Raw genomic sequence first — 16,747 nt, forward strand, 5'->3', positions numbered from 1 at the left:
CCCACTATCAACCACGTTCAAAGGTTCTTATTCTAAACACTTGGAAAATTGCTATTTTAAACTAAGTATGCAAGTCATAAGTTTATAAAGCAAAGAATCCAATGAAAGGAATAACAATCGTATATTTCAATGATATATTACAACAGTGGCCGGGTAACTACCCGCCTAAAAGAAATCTATACAAAGCTAAGTCTACCCTAGCAGTGGGAAGGGATCTTCAGGATCAGGCTTCAGGGCCACCTCCGCTTGGACCAGCACCGTCAGAGAGCGGCTGCCCAAGGAAAGCCTTAAGGATGTTTAGCCCATCATCAGCAGCAGCAGCTTCATTCACCTTCTCCACCACTGGATGCGGGAAGGCAGCGTACTGGTTCACAGCTTGGTCATAAGCAGCTTCAGTATTAACATTGAATAAAGGGAAGTTGGAGGGCGGAAAGCCTCTCTCAGCAAACCCTAGACCAAGCAGGAAGCCAGTCTTCTCCCCATCCTCATGAGAAGCGTTGAGGGCTGCGCTCATCGCATCGTCATAAGAGGTCTCAGAAAGGACCCGACGCACAACCTACAAAAGAATACAAAGAACATTTTCTAATTACGAGCGGAAAGCGTAAAGAAAAAGATAAAGATACCTGAGGCAACGCTTCTCGAAGCAGCCATTGGAGGGTAGCTTGACTTTCTTTGTAAGCACGTTCGGCTCCGCTTTTATCAAGGTTGGCAAGTTGAACTTCCTTGGCGGCAGCCTCTTCGACGCTTTTGAGTTTCCTTTCAGTGCGGTCAAGCACCCCCCTCTGGTCAAGGATCTCCTGCAGCTTCTTGGCATCTTCCATTGCCAAGGCGTCATGAGCATGCTGAAGAGCCTTTAATTTGCATTTAAGCTGCTCATTCTCTTCGCGAAGCGGCTCAGCAACAGCTTCAGCCTTGGCAGCCCTCTCAATTGAGTTTCGCGCAGTCTCCTTAGCCAGCCGAAGCTGTTCATTCACAGCTTGGGCGGCCTTGGAGCGGGCCTCGAGTCGCGCCTGGACTTCAACCTCGAGGGCCTTGAATGCTCTCTCCTTCTCGGCGGCGGCAGCGGCCAACTGCCGGTTCTCCTCCCGCAGAGCCCGCGTCTCAGATATTTCTTTGGCGCGAGCTGCTTTTAACTTGTCGTTTTCACGACAAAGCAGCTCGACGCGGGGCTGCATCCGGGCTTGGAGAACCCGAAGCTCATTGGTTAGCCTACCCTCCTGGTAGCTAGCCATGGCTTCCCCCAACGCACCATGAGGAGCAGCGTGGCGAGCCCAATCCACGCACTCCACAGGGGTGCGAAGGGTTGTTCCTCGGCGTATGTTCCATCTTGGAACATACACTTCATTGGAATCCGACACTGCAAAAGAAACAAAGGCAGTTAGGAAAAGATGACAAAAATATACAAAGGAAAAAGAACCCTACGTACCTGTAGGGTCAATAACAGGCCGATAGCCGCCAAACCCATCACCTGAACCTAAAGGAAATCCATCCAACAGGTCAGGCAGATGGGAAGGTGGCATAGATCGGCGGGAAGCCCGGCGCGTATCTGATGGTCCGGCCGTCGGTGCCGGTGGCGCAGGTATAGTGGCAGCCGCTGTGGTAGCCATTGTTGGCGTCGCCTCCTCAGCAACAGTAACCGCCGGCTCCGTGAAAGATGCTGTAAAAATTGCACTCACGGCCGGCGGAGACACCTTCTCAGCTGGAACAGCCTCAGGAAGGCTGGAACCAACGGAAGCAGGCGCAGACGCCTGGGTCGATGCCTCGGGAAGGCTGACCGAGCCTTCCCTCATTGGCGGGGGAATACTTGCTCCAACTCCACCCTGGAATGCGTCAACATCCACACCTGCACAAGCAAAAGTGTTAGAAAAATTTATTTGAAACAACAAATCTAGACAAGAATTATGGGGGTACTTACGGGGTTTCTTGAGCTTGAACGTACGGACGAGCGGGGGCGAACCCGATGGAGCCGGCCTCTTGACACCGGTAACCGTCGTCGTCGCTGCCTCCCCGGAGGTAACAGCTACAGCCTCCGGAGCGGTGGTCTCCTCACCACCGGGCTTCCCCGCCACCTCTGCACTATCTGACTCCGAGTCAGATAGGACTACCGGGTCGGCCGTAGAGGCCACCTTCTCCTTGCCTTTCCCGACGGCAGCCTTTTTCTTCCGCACCAGTGGAGGACCTTCTGCGGATTCCTCAGAAGAAGAAATGTCAACTCCAGCAGCAGGCACAGCATTGAGAGGTTCAGGGTAGAAGATAGGCTTACCTGGCCGTCGGTGGCTCAGGATCTCTTGGCCTGGCGGGTAAACCTCCACGAACCGACCCGCGGTCTGCTCTAAGATGGGCAACTCGTTCTCGTCCAGAGCACGAGTACCCATCCGCGCGGGACCATCTTCCTCCCGCGGGTTCAGGAGCGACTGAAGATCGTTCCCCTCTGAAATCAACAAGAAAGTTAGAAAAAATCGAAGTCAGCAAAATGAAACAAGACGTACCATAAGGGACAGAGTTCGAACCATATTCAAGGACGATCGGAACCTTATCCGCATTCGCCGCCTTCCACACCCGGCTCATCCCCAGCATCACCATCGCCGACTCCGGAAAACGGAAAACCGGGGACTGGACCCGGGATATCTTCGAGAACCATTCCGCCTCCTCGTAGTTGAGGGCGGGAAGGTTCGGAAGCGCCTGGCCATTCTTGAACTTCATGGCGATGGGGATGGCGCGAGCGGATATGAAGAAGAACTCTCTTCTCCATGAGCGAAGACTCCGCTCGGTGGTACAAATCTTTAAACCCTTGATACGGGTTGTAAGAGTGTACCACCCCTGGATGCACCTCCAAGTGTAGAAGGTCATCAGACGGTCAACGAGGGGCTCAAGGCCCAGTATCCGGCACACCCACTCAAAGTGCCGGACCTTGGCAATGGCCATGGGGTGCACCTCTGTCAGGTGCACACCGTGCCTCTCCAGGACACGGTACACAAACTTTGTCAACGGAAACCTAAGGTTTCCGTAGACAAAGAATGCAGCATAAACCCCGATCTTGCCACTAGGGGCATCGTACACAGTATGGTGGGGTTCAGGAAACTCAGGCTCGAGAGACTCGAGCATGAACTTCCTGACGATATACTGGTACAGATCGACAGGAAGAGAGCACTGGCATTCGCCAGCAGTCTTCTGGTCATCAGCATCATGAGAAGACATGGTGGAAGAAAGATGAAAAGAGATTTCAGGGTAATGCTTTACTGAACAGAAAAATTCGCCGGAAATTACTTGAGAAGAAGAGATGAAAGTGAAAAGTGTGAATTGCAAATAACCCTCTCCCCCTTTATATAGTAATCGCAATTAATGCGATGAATTTAATACGGAAGAGAGAGAAATCAAAGGTGCAATGAAACTATGACGCGTGGCAAAAGCAAGCTGGCAACATCTGTCACAAGGACGTATGCCAGAGATTTCGCGGCTACGCGCCCGAAATCCCGTGCCCACGCGCCTGAAAAAGCAACTGGAATGACCATGTTCTGTCACGTCACCATAACTCCCTGCACGTCCTGACACAGTCAGAAGAAACCGTCGCACGACGTTTCAGAGGTTTGGACTTATCTTTTCACCAACTCTTCGAATTTCAAAATTCAAAATTCGAAAATATTAAAAAGTAAGCGGGAAAATACCCCTTACCCCTTGGCAAGCAAGTAACCGTAAGACGGATGCGGGTACAGTGTAAAGGCAAAACCCTTCACATACCTAGCACCCGCAGGGAATTGAAGCCAAATAAACCTTGGCAAACAAATAACCGTAAGACGGCTGTGGGTACAGTGTTAAGGCAAAACCCTTCACATACCTAACACCCGCAGGGAATTGAAGCCAAGAAAACCTTGAACAAGTAACCGTAAGACGGATGCGGGTACAGTGTTAAGGCAAAACCCTTCACATACCTAGCACCCGCAGGGAATTGAAGCCAAGTACCTCGGCAACCAAGTAACTATAAGACGGGTGCGGGTACAGTGTAAAGGCAAAACCCTTCACATACCTAGCACCCGCAGGGAATTGACGCCAGGAATACCTTGGAAGTAAAGTAACCGTAAGACGAGCACAGGTACAGTGTTAAGGCAAAACCCTTCACATACCTAGCGCTCCGCTGGGAATTGAAACCAAGAAGGATCTTCTGGGCAATGCTTGCGGAAACGGAAATAACATCCCCGCATAGCGGGAACGTCGAGAACTACGTTGTTTGAAGCTCCAAGATGGAATTGGTGGTCTTAACATAATTGATCACTATGTTCAAAACTACCAAAACCTCATGGAAAATACATACAACTGGGACTCAATGCTCCTGACTTGCGAGGAGGTTACAGACCTACCCGCATCATACCCAAAGACCAAGCAGGAAACTCGGGCATTTCTGCAAGTGACAAGGACTTCCGCGGAAAGAATCCCCATGGAAAACCTTACAAAACCCTTTTCAAAACCCTTTGCTCAAGTCCAAAAGTTCACCTCATTTTATTAAACACTCATGAGAAGAACATTGGACTGGGGGGACTTGAAGAGGTAGGTCCCAGCAGAGCCCAGTTGGACCCGCAAGACTCACCTTAAACAGGGACGTCTGCGCAGAGACCAACTGGATCCGCAGGACCAACCATGCTCAGAGACGTAACGTCCTTACGCGCAGTACGCAAGCTGGTCCCGCAGGAAATGCCTCCCAATGGTGAAGGACTCCGCCTGTCCCCGCAGCCTCGGATACAAGCCATTAGGGAAGGCCACCCGCGCAGCATGGCTACACGCACAAGGCACTTAACTCTCCCAGTGTCACCTGAAGGAATGAGCAAAGGCGGGAGGGGGAAAACTCCCGCCTAAATGAGCCAGTCCGTATGGAGGATCTTTTGTGTGATACCTGACGAGGTACAGACAAAAGATCTGACCAAGAATGCGACAGCTCACTGACAGCAGCATGGCAGACAGCACGCCACAGCACTGTGACCAATAGCCGCCGCCTACCCACCAACTCCTGCCATACCACGTGCCTAGCCTGTAGTTGGCAGAAGAGGAAGAGTGCACGACACGCCTGCTCTGTGTCAGCCGCTACCTATCCACCACTCACAGGCAGGGCACGTGCATAGGTTACAGTTGGTAGCGTGTTGGGCCGGCTAAACCCCTTGGAAACCTACATTCGGCTATAAATACCCCAATGGTATGATCATCTTACAACATCTTATCTTATCATATATACCTGATATCTGCTCTAGCAATCTCTTAATATACTTTTATATTTAAAGAGCAATCTAGTCTGATTCTCACGCCGGAGGGTGGTCACAAGGAGGAACCCCCCCTTCTCAGTGACGAGCTCACGGTGTCTGTTTTGCAGGTTATCAGAAGAACCATCTTCCAAGGGTCTAACCCCTCGTGGGAAACAGCTCTCCAACCCCCAGGTTACCAGTAATCTGCCCGGGGTCTGGTTAGTGTTTCTTCAGTCAGTATATTAGCTCGTTAAAGTTGAATAATACTAGCACTATTTAGTTGTAACTCTTCTCATACAAAATTCCAAAAGTAACTTATCGCTTTTAAAACATACCACTTCTCTCATGACTCATGAGTAGTAAATTGTTTTTATTTGACACGATAAGATTACAATATATCGATGCTAAAGTATAAACTAAACACCTTGTGCAATCATTTCAAACACCTTACTTCGAGCTTCATTGTCTCTTTCAATTTTGCTCTATTTTGAACATATTTTAGTTCGTCTGAAAGCTCTCATTAATAACACAAACCCATAGATAGTTCAAGTGAATGAAAGTTAATTAAAAAGTAAAGGAGATACAAAATTTTGAATAGAGATTATTTTGGATCATGGATTATTTTCGACCAGCTTTCTTGACACTCTAATGATGTGCTTGTTGAAACTTGTGAAGGAGGTCAACCGAAACTTAACACTATCACTATCGTCTATCTATTTACTCGTTAGACCATGACAAATCGATAGTGACAGTTCCAAGATTCAGGAAACATAATATAGGTAAGAAATTAGGAACTCATACAAAAGACAAATCGATGGACTATACAATGTAACAAATCTGATGACCAAGTAATAAATTCGGTTATTGCATAACATGAAATTAAATGGATTTGTAAATATATTCTGAAAGGTCAAACTGTACAACCTCAAAAAAAAAGTGGAGCACATATTGCATGGGACCTGACCTTGTGAATCACAAGTTGGCAACCAATTAACCCCTTATGAGGAATAGTCCTTTTTTGACATCACAACACACACCTTAATACAAACAATTCATTAATATCATTGTTTTTTTTACACAAGATGATTATTTTATTGAAGAGGTAGGTCCCAGCAAAGCCCAGTTGGACCCGCAAGACTCACCTCAAAGAGGGACGTCTGCGCAGTTGAACCCGCAAGACTCACCTGCAACAGGGACGTCTGCGCAAAGGCTAAACTCGCAAATACTCACCTTGAAGAGAGACGTCTGCGCAGAAACCAACTGGATCCGCAGGACCCACCATGCTCAGAGACGTGACGTCCTTACGCGCAGTACGCAAGCTGTTCCCGCAGGAAAAGCCTCTCAATGGTCGACGTACTCCGCCTGTTCCCGCAGCAACGGATACTAGCCATCAGGGAAGGCTACCCGCGCAGCAAGGCTACACGCACAAGGCACTTAACTCTTAAATAATTCAGTAATGTCACCTGAAGAAGGAGTGAGCAAGCCGGGAACACTCCCGCACAAAGCCGGGAAAACTCCCGCCCAAATGAGCCAGTCCGTACGATACTGGAGGATCTTTTGTACTGTACCTGACGAGGTATGGACAAAAGATCTGACCAAAGATACGACAGCTCACTGACAACAGTATGACGAGCAGCACGCTCTTGTACTGTATGTCACTATCAGCCGCTGCCTACTCACCAACCTGTCGGAGGACGTGCATAGCCTGCAGTTGGTGGAACAGGAATAGTACACAGCCGCCCTGGTCACTATCAGCCGCTGCCTACCCACCAACCACCAGCATGGCATGTGCGTAGCCCACAGTTGGCAGAACAGGAACACTATTCAGCCGGCTGTACCTGCTTGGAAACCTACCTTCGGCTATAAATACTCCAACACCTTGGAATGGTAGGATCTTATCTCATATCTCATATCTTGATATATTACCTGATATCTGCTCTAATCATTCTCTTAATATACACTTATATTCAAGAGCAATCTAGTCTGATTCTCACGCCGGAGGGTGGTCACAAGGAGGTACCCCCCCCTTCTCAGTGACGAGCTCACGGTGTCTGTTTTGCAGGTCATCAGAAGAACCATCTTTGCCGGACCTAACCCCTCGTGGGAAACATCTATTTAACCCCCAGATTATCCGTAATCTGCCCGGGGTCGATTAGTGTTTCTTCATTTATGTTAAAGAGTAAAATATTAGGATGGAATTTACGAAATTGTGTAAACGAAACTACATTGTCCAATTTAATATGCATGATGAGAAAATATTTCAAAACTTTTAGATGGTTTACGATTATTCGATTCACAAATGAGGTCTATTAACATATAATAATTTCACATTACATTGTCATTCTCTGGATGTATTTATAAGTTTGTTCATGACTTGTAAGTTTTTCTTGCCTATAAAGTAATGTAATAACGTATAATTTTCACGTGTATATTTTATATTGACCAATTAACAATTTTTCTAAAAGTACATAATTTTTAGTCAGCCTTTTATAATAGAACTAGTATTTACACCCCGCGTTACGGCGGAGGTGTAAAACCTTGTATTTACATATCCACTCCACTTAAAAGCATGAAGTTTTCACCACCACCGCCTTCATTTGTCATACCCTCTCCCGCAGTCAGTAACTTACGTTAACCGTTAAGAAAACTGGACAAAAAGTAGACGTAAAAACGTTGAACCACACACGCTCATTGTATCGTGTTAACACACAAAAATTAGACCGAAACATAAAATATAAAAAAGATATAACTAAGTCAACTTAACATCTACGCGTTGCGATGTGGCTGTTAAACGGGAAAATAGAAATACCGTTCAACCACACACGTGTCGCAGCGCGTTAACTCGTTAAATTCAAACGTAAACGTTAAACAAAAAAATGTATAAGATGAAAAGTATAGGACACTAAAGTTGAAATTGTAAAAATATTTTGTGACATACTTGTAAACTATGAAAAAGTGTATGGACCAAAAGTAAAAAAAAAGAATATTACATGGTACAAACTTGAATGCATAATGTACAAAACACTAATGCATGTTCCTCCCACTTTTATTATTATATAAATTTTTTAAAAGTTTTGTCAAGTATAAGTACAAAGTATTTCAAGACATTGAACATAATTCACGAATATAAAGTGAGGACGTGATATTTCAAGTATATAACTATGTAAAAGCTCAAGTAAACCGTGACAGGAAATGGTTTGTTTTGTTTTTATGGGTTGTCTATCTAGGTGCTCATGGTTTTATTTTTTACTTAAGGAATTCCTCGTCTGGGCAAAACACATCTTGCTAGAGAAGGTTTCCACCCCCTTTATAAGGAAGCCTTCGTTCTCCTTTTCAACCGATATTAAATTTACACTTCACCCCCTTTTAGAGTCCAGTGTCCTCGATGGCACACTAGCCAGCCCCTGGTTTCGATACAATTTGTGACAAATTAAGTAATTGTGCTAAAATGTTGTCCGCTTTGTCTCCACTATATTGCCCATACAAGAACTAACGGTTTTGTTTTCACGCAACGAATTATTTGTCAGGGCAAAGCACATCTTGCTAGATAAGGTTCTCTCCCCTTACAATAAGGGCTTTGTTCTCCCTCTCAACCGACGTCGGACTTACATCTCCGAGCATCCAATATAAAACTACAACGATGCAAAAAAAATTAAAATGACTCGTGCGCAAGAATAATACACGCATATTAACTTTTAAGCCCCTCAACTTTTGTAATAATACATTTCCCCTTTCAAATCACATCTTTACTTTTTGACACATCAACTTTAGTAATGATAATTTTGTCGGTTCAATTTCCATGTTTACTTTTTGTCCTTTCAATTTTGATAATGAAAACTTTTATAGTTACAAATCGAAATGATACCGACCAATTCCCGTAGCATACTCATCGTAATTGCGATAGCTTTTGAACAAATAATGCATTTAATCCGCTTCGCCACAAGTACACTTGTGATACCTAAAAAGTAAGTTGTTTCTTTTTGTTTTCTAGTTGAATGGTTAAAGCTTACATTTATTTCTCTATGTCAATACCACGATATATTAACTTAAGACTAATCGTAAAGGGTGCGCCCTTGCAACCTCACCAACATCTACTCAACCAAGACATTCATCACCGTCAACACGAGCGCAAAACAAGAAGAAGCCCCTTTGAATTTGGAGCCAACGTTTTTCCAACCAATTAATTCTACACACTTGAGTCACTCACATTTTTATTTAAAAAAATAATAAGTCATTATGTTGACCAGTTTTTTTAAAGTTGACCGCCTACACGTGTGTACTTTTAATAGCTAGTTAGAAACAAAATTTGGCCTCTCAAATCTTACTGTGCGATAATCCCAACAACGCCTCAGCCACCGTCAACCACCACCATCACCGTAACCTCCGGCCGTAGTGGTAATAAAGACAACCGTCTGAATGTCTTGTAGCAGTCTGCTTCCACTTAGAACAGTCTCTCACTCCTTAAATCCCCAATTCAGAAACCACCAAGGCTCATACATCGCATCATCATCGTTACCTCCGCCACCGCCTCTCTTAACATCCAAATTATTATTATTATTATCGCAGCAAAGGAAGAATGGAGTTCTGGCACGTGCAGAAGATAAGGCACGTGGAGGTGGAGGAGGAGATAATACTACAAGCTCATCTTCAATTCAACCTAAGCCTAAACCTAATGCCGATAACCAGTTTCAGGTCTTACTTAATTAATATCCACTCATTTCTTAACCTAGATCTGTATTGTGATCTTTAATCCGTAATTAATCAGTTCGCTCATTGACTGAGTAGCTTAAAAATGGATGATTAGCAGCATTAAGTTCCATCATAACTTTGTACAACACAGTTTAATTACCAATACGGTTGCTGACGGTTCGGTTTTCGCAGTTTTTATTACTAACAGTTTGGTTCCGGTTTGGTTTCACGGTCTGAGCTTTCAAAAATCCATGTAGTTAGAAAGTAAATAGTCCATTTGTAAAACAAACTTGAGTAGACTGAAATACATACACAGCTTCCACTTAACATTAGACTGAAATAGAACTATAAAGCAAACTTGAATAATCAACCTACGGTTAATACAAGCCCTGCAATTTTCACACATGTATCAGTAATTTACCGTTAGATTTCTGGAATTGTTAGGCTAAATATTGATGATTAATTCATTTTCAACATTAGGATATAACATCAACAGGAGCTTGTGATCCTTTATGTTCAGTGGATGAAACAAGCTCACAAGAATATGAAGCTACTTACCAGCCAAAAACGGATTTATTAAAAGCTTTGGCTATATTTGGAGCTGCTGCAACAGGGGCGGTTGCGATTAATCATTCATGGGTGGCTGCAAACCAGGTGTGTGCTTTTCATAATCTCATTGCTTGTTACATGTTTGATAATACTATGATCGGATTTAACTGATATTTGATTTGATTTTATAAGTTTTGTCATGTTTTCTGATGCAGGATCTTGCAATGGCATTGTTGTTTGGAATAGGGTATGCTGGCATAATATTTGAAGAGTCACTTGCCTTTAATAAAAGTGGAGTAGGTTTATTAATGGCTGTAAGCTTGTGGGTCATTAGAAGCATTGGAGTAAGACATTAACATCCTTAGTTTGGATTTTAGTTGATCTTTATGCAATAGAAACAACCTTTACAATTTTCTCATGATTTTAGCAACCAACTTTAAATTAGGTGCAAAATAGGAATCAACTTACTTTTTATAACCGATTTTAGGGACCAAGTTATAATTTTTTGCTGATCTATCAATAATTGACGATGTAGCATCTAATGTAACATTTACTAGTTAGTTTTTAATACAAAATTTAGAAAAGGTATCCTGTTTTCAAACTTGTGAGTGATTTTTTGAATTTTTTTCCCATAAACATAGTTTTGCCTATGTGGCATCTGGCATACCATCAACTAGTGGCACATGGCACATAACAATTTACAGTTGTAGTCTGTTAAATTGATGCTGGTTGTTCAAATAAGTTGGTTTCTATTTTCCACCTAACTTAAAAAATGGTTGCTAAAATCATGGGGAACTGGGGAAGTGTAAAGTTCGTTTTTGTTTCATGCAAATTGTTCTTTTATCACTATCATCATCTATATATACAGTTTCATTTATACCAAAATCAGCAATGCCAGAATATTAGAGAATTAGAAATACACACTAGTTTTTTACATTGAACCGTTACTTCTGAAAGATTTATACAAGGGTATGTTCGCACTTTCTAAATATTTGGTATAATTTTCATGTTTTTGACCAAATTTGGTATAAATGAAACCAAATACATATTTGGGTGGCCTATAAATTTGTTTTAATATATGTGTGACCTCCACATATTTAATGCCCATTTATTTTTGTTAAGTTCTATTCCTACATATATATTTATTCACGTTATAATATTTACATTTGTTGCCCAAAACTTGCAAAATTTGTCATGCAGGCCCCCTCAACCGACATAGCTGTAGCAGAGTTAACACACGCATCAGCAGAAGTTAGTGAAATAGTGTTTTTCTTGCTTGGTGCAATGACAATAGTGGAAATAGTTGATGCTCATCAAGGATTTAAGTTGGTTACTGACAATATTACCACTCGTAAACCACGTTCCCTCCTGTGGGTGGTTAGTAATTTGTTATTGTTATTGTTATTATTTTTTAAACGGTTATAATATTCATTTCAAGCATTCAAAATTTCAAACAGTAGCCATCTTCCTTCAAAATATTTCTCTCCATTTTTCAAATATATATGTTTAAACTTAACGTATTTGGTAGCTGAAGGCCAATTCATGCTTAAACATGTGTCCATTTATCCAAATGATGACATAATCATCATTATTTTCTTTATCATATATAAACATTGATGATGATTTCAGGTTGGGTTTGTGACTTTCTTCCTTAGCTCAGTGCTTGATAACCTCACATCAACAATAGTTATGGTTTCTTTATTGAGGAAATTGGTACCTCCATCAGAATACCGAAAGTATGTAATTGTAGCTAAATTATCTGTGTTTTTTTTTCTATCTACTATAATAAAGAATTGCACAAGAATTATTTTGAAATAAAAAAAAATAGAACTTTTTTTGCAAGAGACATATTTTGAGTTACTAAAAAGGATAATTGTCAAGAATGCCCTATATGGGCTTTCGATGAATTCATGCATAACTGATAACTCCCTGCTCTTTTTTTGCATGATTATTTCGTGTAACTTTTAAAACTTAACTATAAAGTGTTCCTATTTGTTTATTCAGTGAAACAAACTGTTATAAGTTACTGATTATTTTACCTACTATGGAATGGGTGAACACGATTTTTAGTTATTATATTTTTGAAACTAATGCTATTTCTTTTTTTTTTTCAGAATTTCCACATGCATGTAATTTGATAAGTGTGATGTTTAATAACAGGTTGCTTGGTGCTGTAGTTGTAATAGCAGCAAATGCAGGTGGAGCATGGACTCCTATTGGTGATGTAACAACCACTATGCTTTGGATACATGGCCAAATATCCACATTGCCAACAATGACGGTCTCTCCTTTTCTTAAACCTAGTTTCTTTTTGGAAGAACATATAATTAATTAGCTAATTATTTTATCAAAAAAAAAAAAAAAAAAAAACTAATCTTGGTTCTATTTATGTAATTACAGGGCCTATTTGTGCCTAGTGTGGTTTCTCTTGCAGTTCCTTTGGCCCTCATGTCCTTCTCAAGGTGCTTACCTTTTGATAAAAGAAAAGGTTTTTCTTAGATAACGAGATGGTAGACACCTCAATAGACCTTTAAAAAAAGTGTGGCCAAACTTCAAAGTACTAAAGTTTTGTGATCGATTTTTAAAAAATAAGTTATATAAAAAAAGCTGTGGCCAAATTTCAAATTACAATAGTTTTGTGATCAGTTTAGAAAGGGTGAAAACTATCCTATTCATAAGTTGCTATTTATAGAAAAACTTTGTGGCCAAACTTTTAAGGAGAAAAGTTTCGTGGTTGATCTATAAAACTTGAAAACCATATACAAAAGTTTTACGGCCAATCTATAAAACTTGAAAACTTTGTGGCCAGCCTGTAAAACTTGAAAACTTACTATTCATAACTTGGTTTCTGTTTTTGGGGCCAATCTTTAAAATTGATATCTACAATATTCATGACCTGTAAAACTTCTTGGCCAATCTATAAAACTTGAAAACTTCACTATTTATAACTTGGTTTTTGTAGTTACAAAAAGTGGGTTCTACAAGATTTACTTGCTGGATTATAACTTGTACAACACATTAACTGAGCAAGTTTTTTTATGTTTTTTAGTGAAGTTAATGGAAAGGGACAGAATACAGATGATGTTTTGGCATCTGAACAAATGGCGCCACGTGGGCAACTTGTATTTGCAGTCGGAATTGGGGCATTAGTATTTGTTCCAATTTTCAAATCTTTAACGGGCTTGCCTCCTTATTTGGGCATGCTATTTGGGCTTGGAGTTCTTTGGATATTAACGGATGCAATCCACTATGGGGAATCAGAAAGACAACGTTTAAAAGTACCTCAAGCATTATCACGTATCGATACTCAAGGAGCTCTTTTCTTCCTTGGAATTCTTCTCTCTGTTAGTAGGTAATGCCTTTAAGATCACTTTTTCATAAGGGGTGATAAATGAGTCGATTTGTTTTTTCCTCAACGGGCCAAATGGATGAAATAAATTAAGGGTTTTTCTAGCGGGTCAGATTGGTAAAATAATAAAATAAAATAGCTAAAAATGAAATGGGTTAGATGTGTCAAGCATCATCTGAAGTGTATTGTTAATGCATACAACCTACTAAATTACTTAATTCAAAAAGTTAGATTATTTAAGTTGTTAGGGATGAGTAAAAAAACAGATCAACTTACCCAAACTAATAACTGACCGTTCATTTTTTTAGAACCGAAAATTATGGTTCGGTTTTGGTTATGCCTTGTTCTAAAACCAAACTGAACTATAAAACCGAATCGCGCCGAACTTGTTTGAATGGCATTTATTGGATTTATGGCTCAATTCATTATTTTGGGCCAAGAGTTTTATAAGCCCAAATTTGTAAGCAAGTGATCAACAAGAAAAATTAGGCCAAAAGTTTTAGGGTCAAGTTCATTGTTTTGGGAAATTTTTGGGCCCAAACATTTCAAACCTAAATGTAAAACCAAAAGCTGGCCCATAACCGAAATAAACCCATACGAAAAACCGAGATCCGGAAAACCGAAATTTGCGGTTTTGGTTAGGTTTGAGCCCAAAAGAAAATCATATATTTAAAAGATTAGGCAAAGGGTGTTCTGGGTCAACCTGACCCGTAACAAAGTTGTTTTAACTTGTCACAACCTCTGCTTTTCTTCCTCTTTTTAGGAAAGAACTTGAAAGACTTTAATGATAAAGGTTGTTAAGGGTATAATGGGAAATTAATAACTATCTATTTTTTTAAAGTGGACAATTCTTCGGGACAAGTTAAAATAGAAATGTGGATCAGACTTCTGACTATTAACTTATATCTTGAAGCTTGGAGGCAGCAGGGCTTCTTAGAGAAATAGCAAATTACCTTGATGCCCATATTCCCAGTAGCGAGTTGATTGCAAGCGCGATAGGGGTAGTTTCAGCGATTATAGATAATGTTCCATTGGTGGCTGCAGCCATGGGGATGTATGACCTTTCATCTTATCCTCAAGACTCCCAATTTTGGCAGTTAGTCGCGTTTTGTGCCGGCACTGGTGGTTCCATGCTTGTTATTGGATCTGCGGCTGGTGTTGCTTTAATGGGAATGGAAAAGGTCGACTTTTTCTGGTATTTAAGAAAGGTATGTTCTATTCGAACATTGGTTATATACTTATAGTCAATAACTGATATTAATGTAAGATTTTATTGGTTTTCCAGGCAAGTGGTTTTGCTTTTGCTGGTTATGCTGCGGGGATTGCAGCGTATTTAGCATCTCAAAATCTGCATTTCTCTCCTACAATAGCTGCTAATATTCCATTCATCTCGGGTTCATGAACCAAGATGGTTTGGAGTAAGTGTTGATAGAAGTGTTTTAATAATATTGGCCCAATTGTATGTAGTTTTGTTGTGTGTATGAGAAAAGCTTGACTTGAGCCGGTTGGTTTGTCTAGAAGTTGATTCAACCTTTCTAGAAATAATATAAATTCGGCTTAAACTCGGACCTTTAGCATTAGGTGAAGTGCAAAACCACATGAAGAGACACTGGAAGAGCTTTAATAACGTTTAAGATATCAAAGTTATGTTCTTAACAAATTGATTTCGATAGCTAATTAGATAAGATATTTATCATACTTGTATTTGATATTAAACTCGTTGATGCTAAACCTAAATGTATATACAAAAGTTTGACCATGAGTACTTATGGATTAACACGGGATTAAAATTATATAACCTCGTTGTAAATAAGTAGTTGAAGCCCGGGTCTTGATCTATGTGGTCTAGAGGAGTCTTTTATTCTTTGTCCGGTAGGGTTGAATTTGAATAGGTCCATCTCTGCTTTGCCAGGCCTCGCCCGGTTAGATGTTTACCATCTCTGCACCCTTTTGAGACGACCGACTTGGGCCATGCTGGCAATGTTGTGAATACTCTACCCGTTTTGGACTTTGATGTCTTTGTCCGGGTCCATCCCAGTGTGTCATATCTCATTAGAAGTTGAATTATATTTACAAGTTTTAACTCCTTTTAAAAGGTGGAGGAATAGGAGGCAGAGGTCTGAATACATTTAGGTACATTCCATAGCAATATATCAGCAACTATTGAATCAAACGATGCACAAACAATCAATCAATCAAGCCCTGTATATCCCACCGCATAGCACGCTATAAACATACATTACATTACAAATCACGGTCTCAAATCAAATTGTGTTCTGGAAAGGCATGCAGGCATAAAATCGATCTACGAGACAACATGATTTGTAGTTTGGGGATATACTTACTTTGTTAACAAGCCGAGCCGAGTCGAGCCCAAGCTAGGCTTGTTTTCACTTACAAGAGCTCGGCTTTGTGAGTCGTTTTTTCAAGCTTAGGCTCATGCTCCCTTAAATGAGCCTAACCTCGGCTTGGGCTGGACTGTGCAATGTGATATCAATATATAAAAGCCCAAAAAGGCTGAATCTTATATATATGAGGCTCGACGAGTCTAAACAATATTCTCATGCAAGGCTCGATCTCGGACTATATAAGGCTCATATCGAGTTTTTTGATGGTTTAGCTTCAACCTCAAGTAGCTAGCAAGCGACACGGCTTGTTTGCACCCCTGCTAACGGGTCAATTTACATGGCTCTAGTATCGTCAAGAGATTAAAACTAAACTATAACTTAATCCAAAGAGAAAAGGTATATTGAAAACGTGTTTTTCCCCCCTTTTGTAATATAACACATAGCTATGTATTTATATTAACTAAAAGTCCAATTCTATCTTCTAACAAACTCAACCAATACTAATACAATATCCAACTAAAATCTTCTTTATTCTAACATGTAATCACTTTATATTTGAGTAGACATTATATATCTAACATGTA

The 16,747-nt window shown here is 41.0% G+C and overlaps 1 protein-coding gene across 2 annotated transcripts; it reads left to right on the top strand.

The window, feature by feature from the left end:
• The first annotated feature begins 9,888 nt into the window (after positions 1 to 9,888).
• LOC143575380 (sodium/proton antiporter 1) lies at positions 9,889 to 15,940 on the top strand. Of its 2 annotated transcripts, XM_077059781.1 has the most exons (11): positions 9,889 to 9,920; positions 10,414 to 10,571; positions 10,682 to 10,810; positions 11,667 to 11,843; positions 12,096 to 12,202; positions 12,627 to 12,747; positions 12,867 to 12,928; positions 13,516 to 13,818; positions 14,729 to 15,023; positions 15,101 to 15,233; positions 15,708 to 15,940. In XM_077059781.1, exons 3-10 carry the CDS (start codon positions 10,691 to 10,693, stop codon positions 15,215 to 15,217), a joined length of 1,302 nt encoding a protein of 433 aa, XP_076915896.1. In that variant the 5' UTR covers positions 9,889 to 9,920; positions 10,414 to 10,571; positions 10,682 to 10,690; the 3' UTR covers positions 15,218 to 15,233; positions 15,708 to 15,940. The 2 variants fall into 2 exon arrangements, with proteins under 2 accessions (XP_076915896.1, XP_076915895.1); XM_077059780.1 differs by lacking the exon at positions 15,708 to 15,940 and having other exon boundaries at positions 15,101 to 15,373.
• The last annotated feature ends 807 nt before the right edge of the window (positions 15,941 to 16,747 follow it).

Source organism: Bidens hawaiensis, unplaced genomic scaffold (genome assembly GCF_021521415.1).
Source record: "Bidens hawaiensis isolate Kalapana, Puna unplaced genomic scaffold, B.hawaiensis_p1.1 tig00027352_1, whole genome shotgun sequence".
Lineage (NCBI taxonomy): Eukaryota > Viridiplantae > Streptophyta > Magnoliopsida > Asterales > Asteraceae > Bidens > Bidens hawaiensis.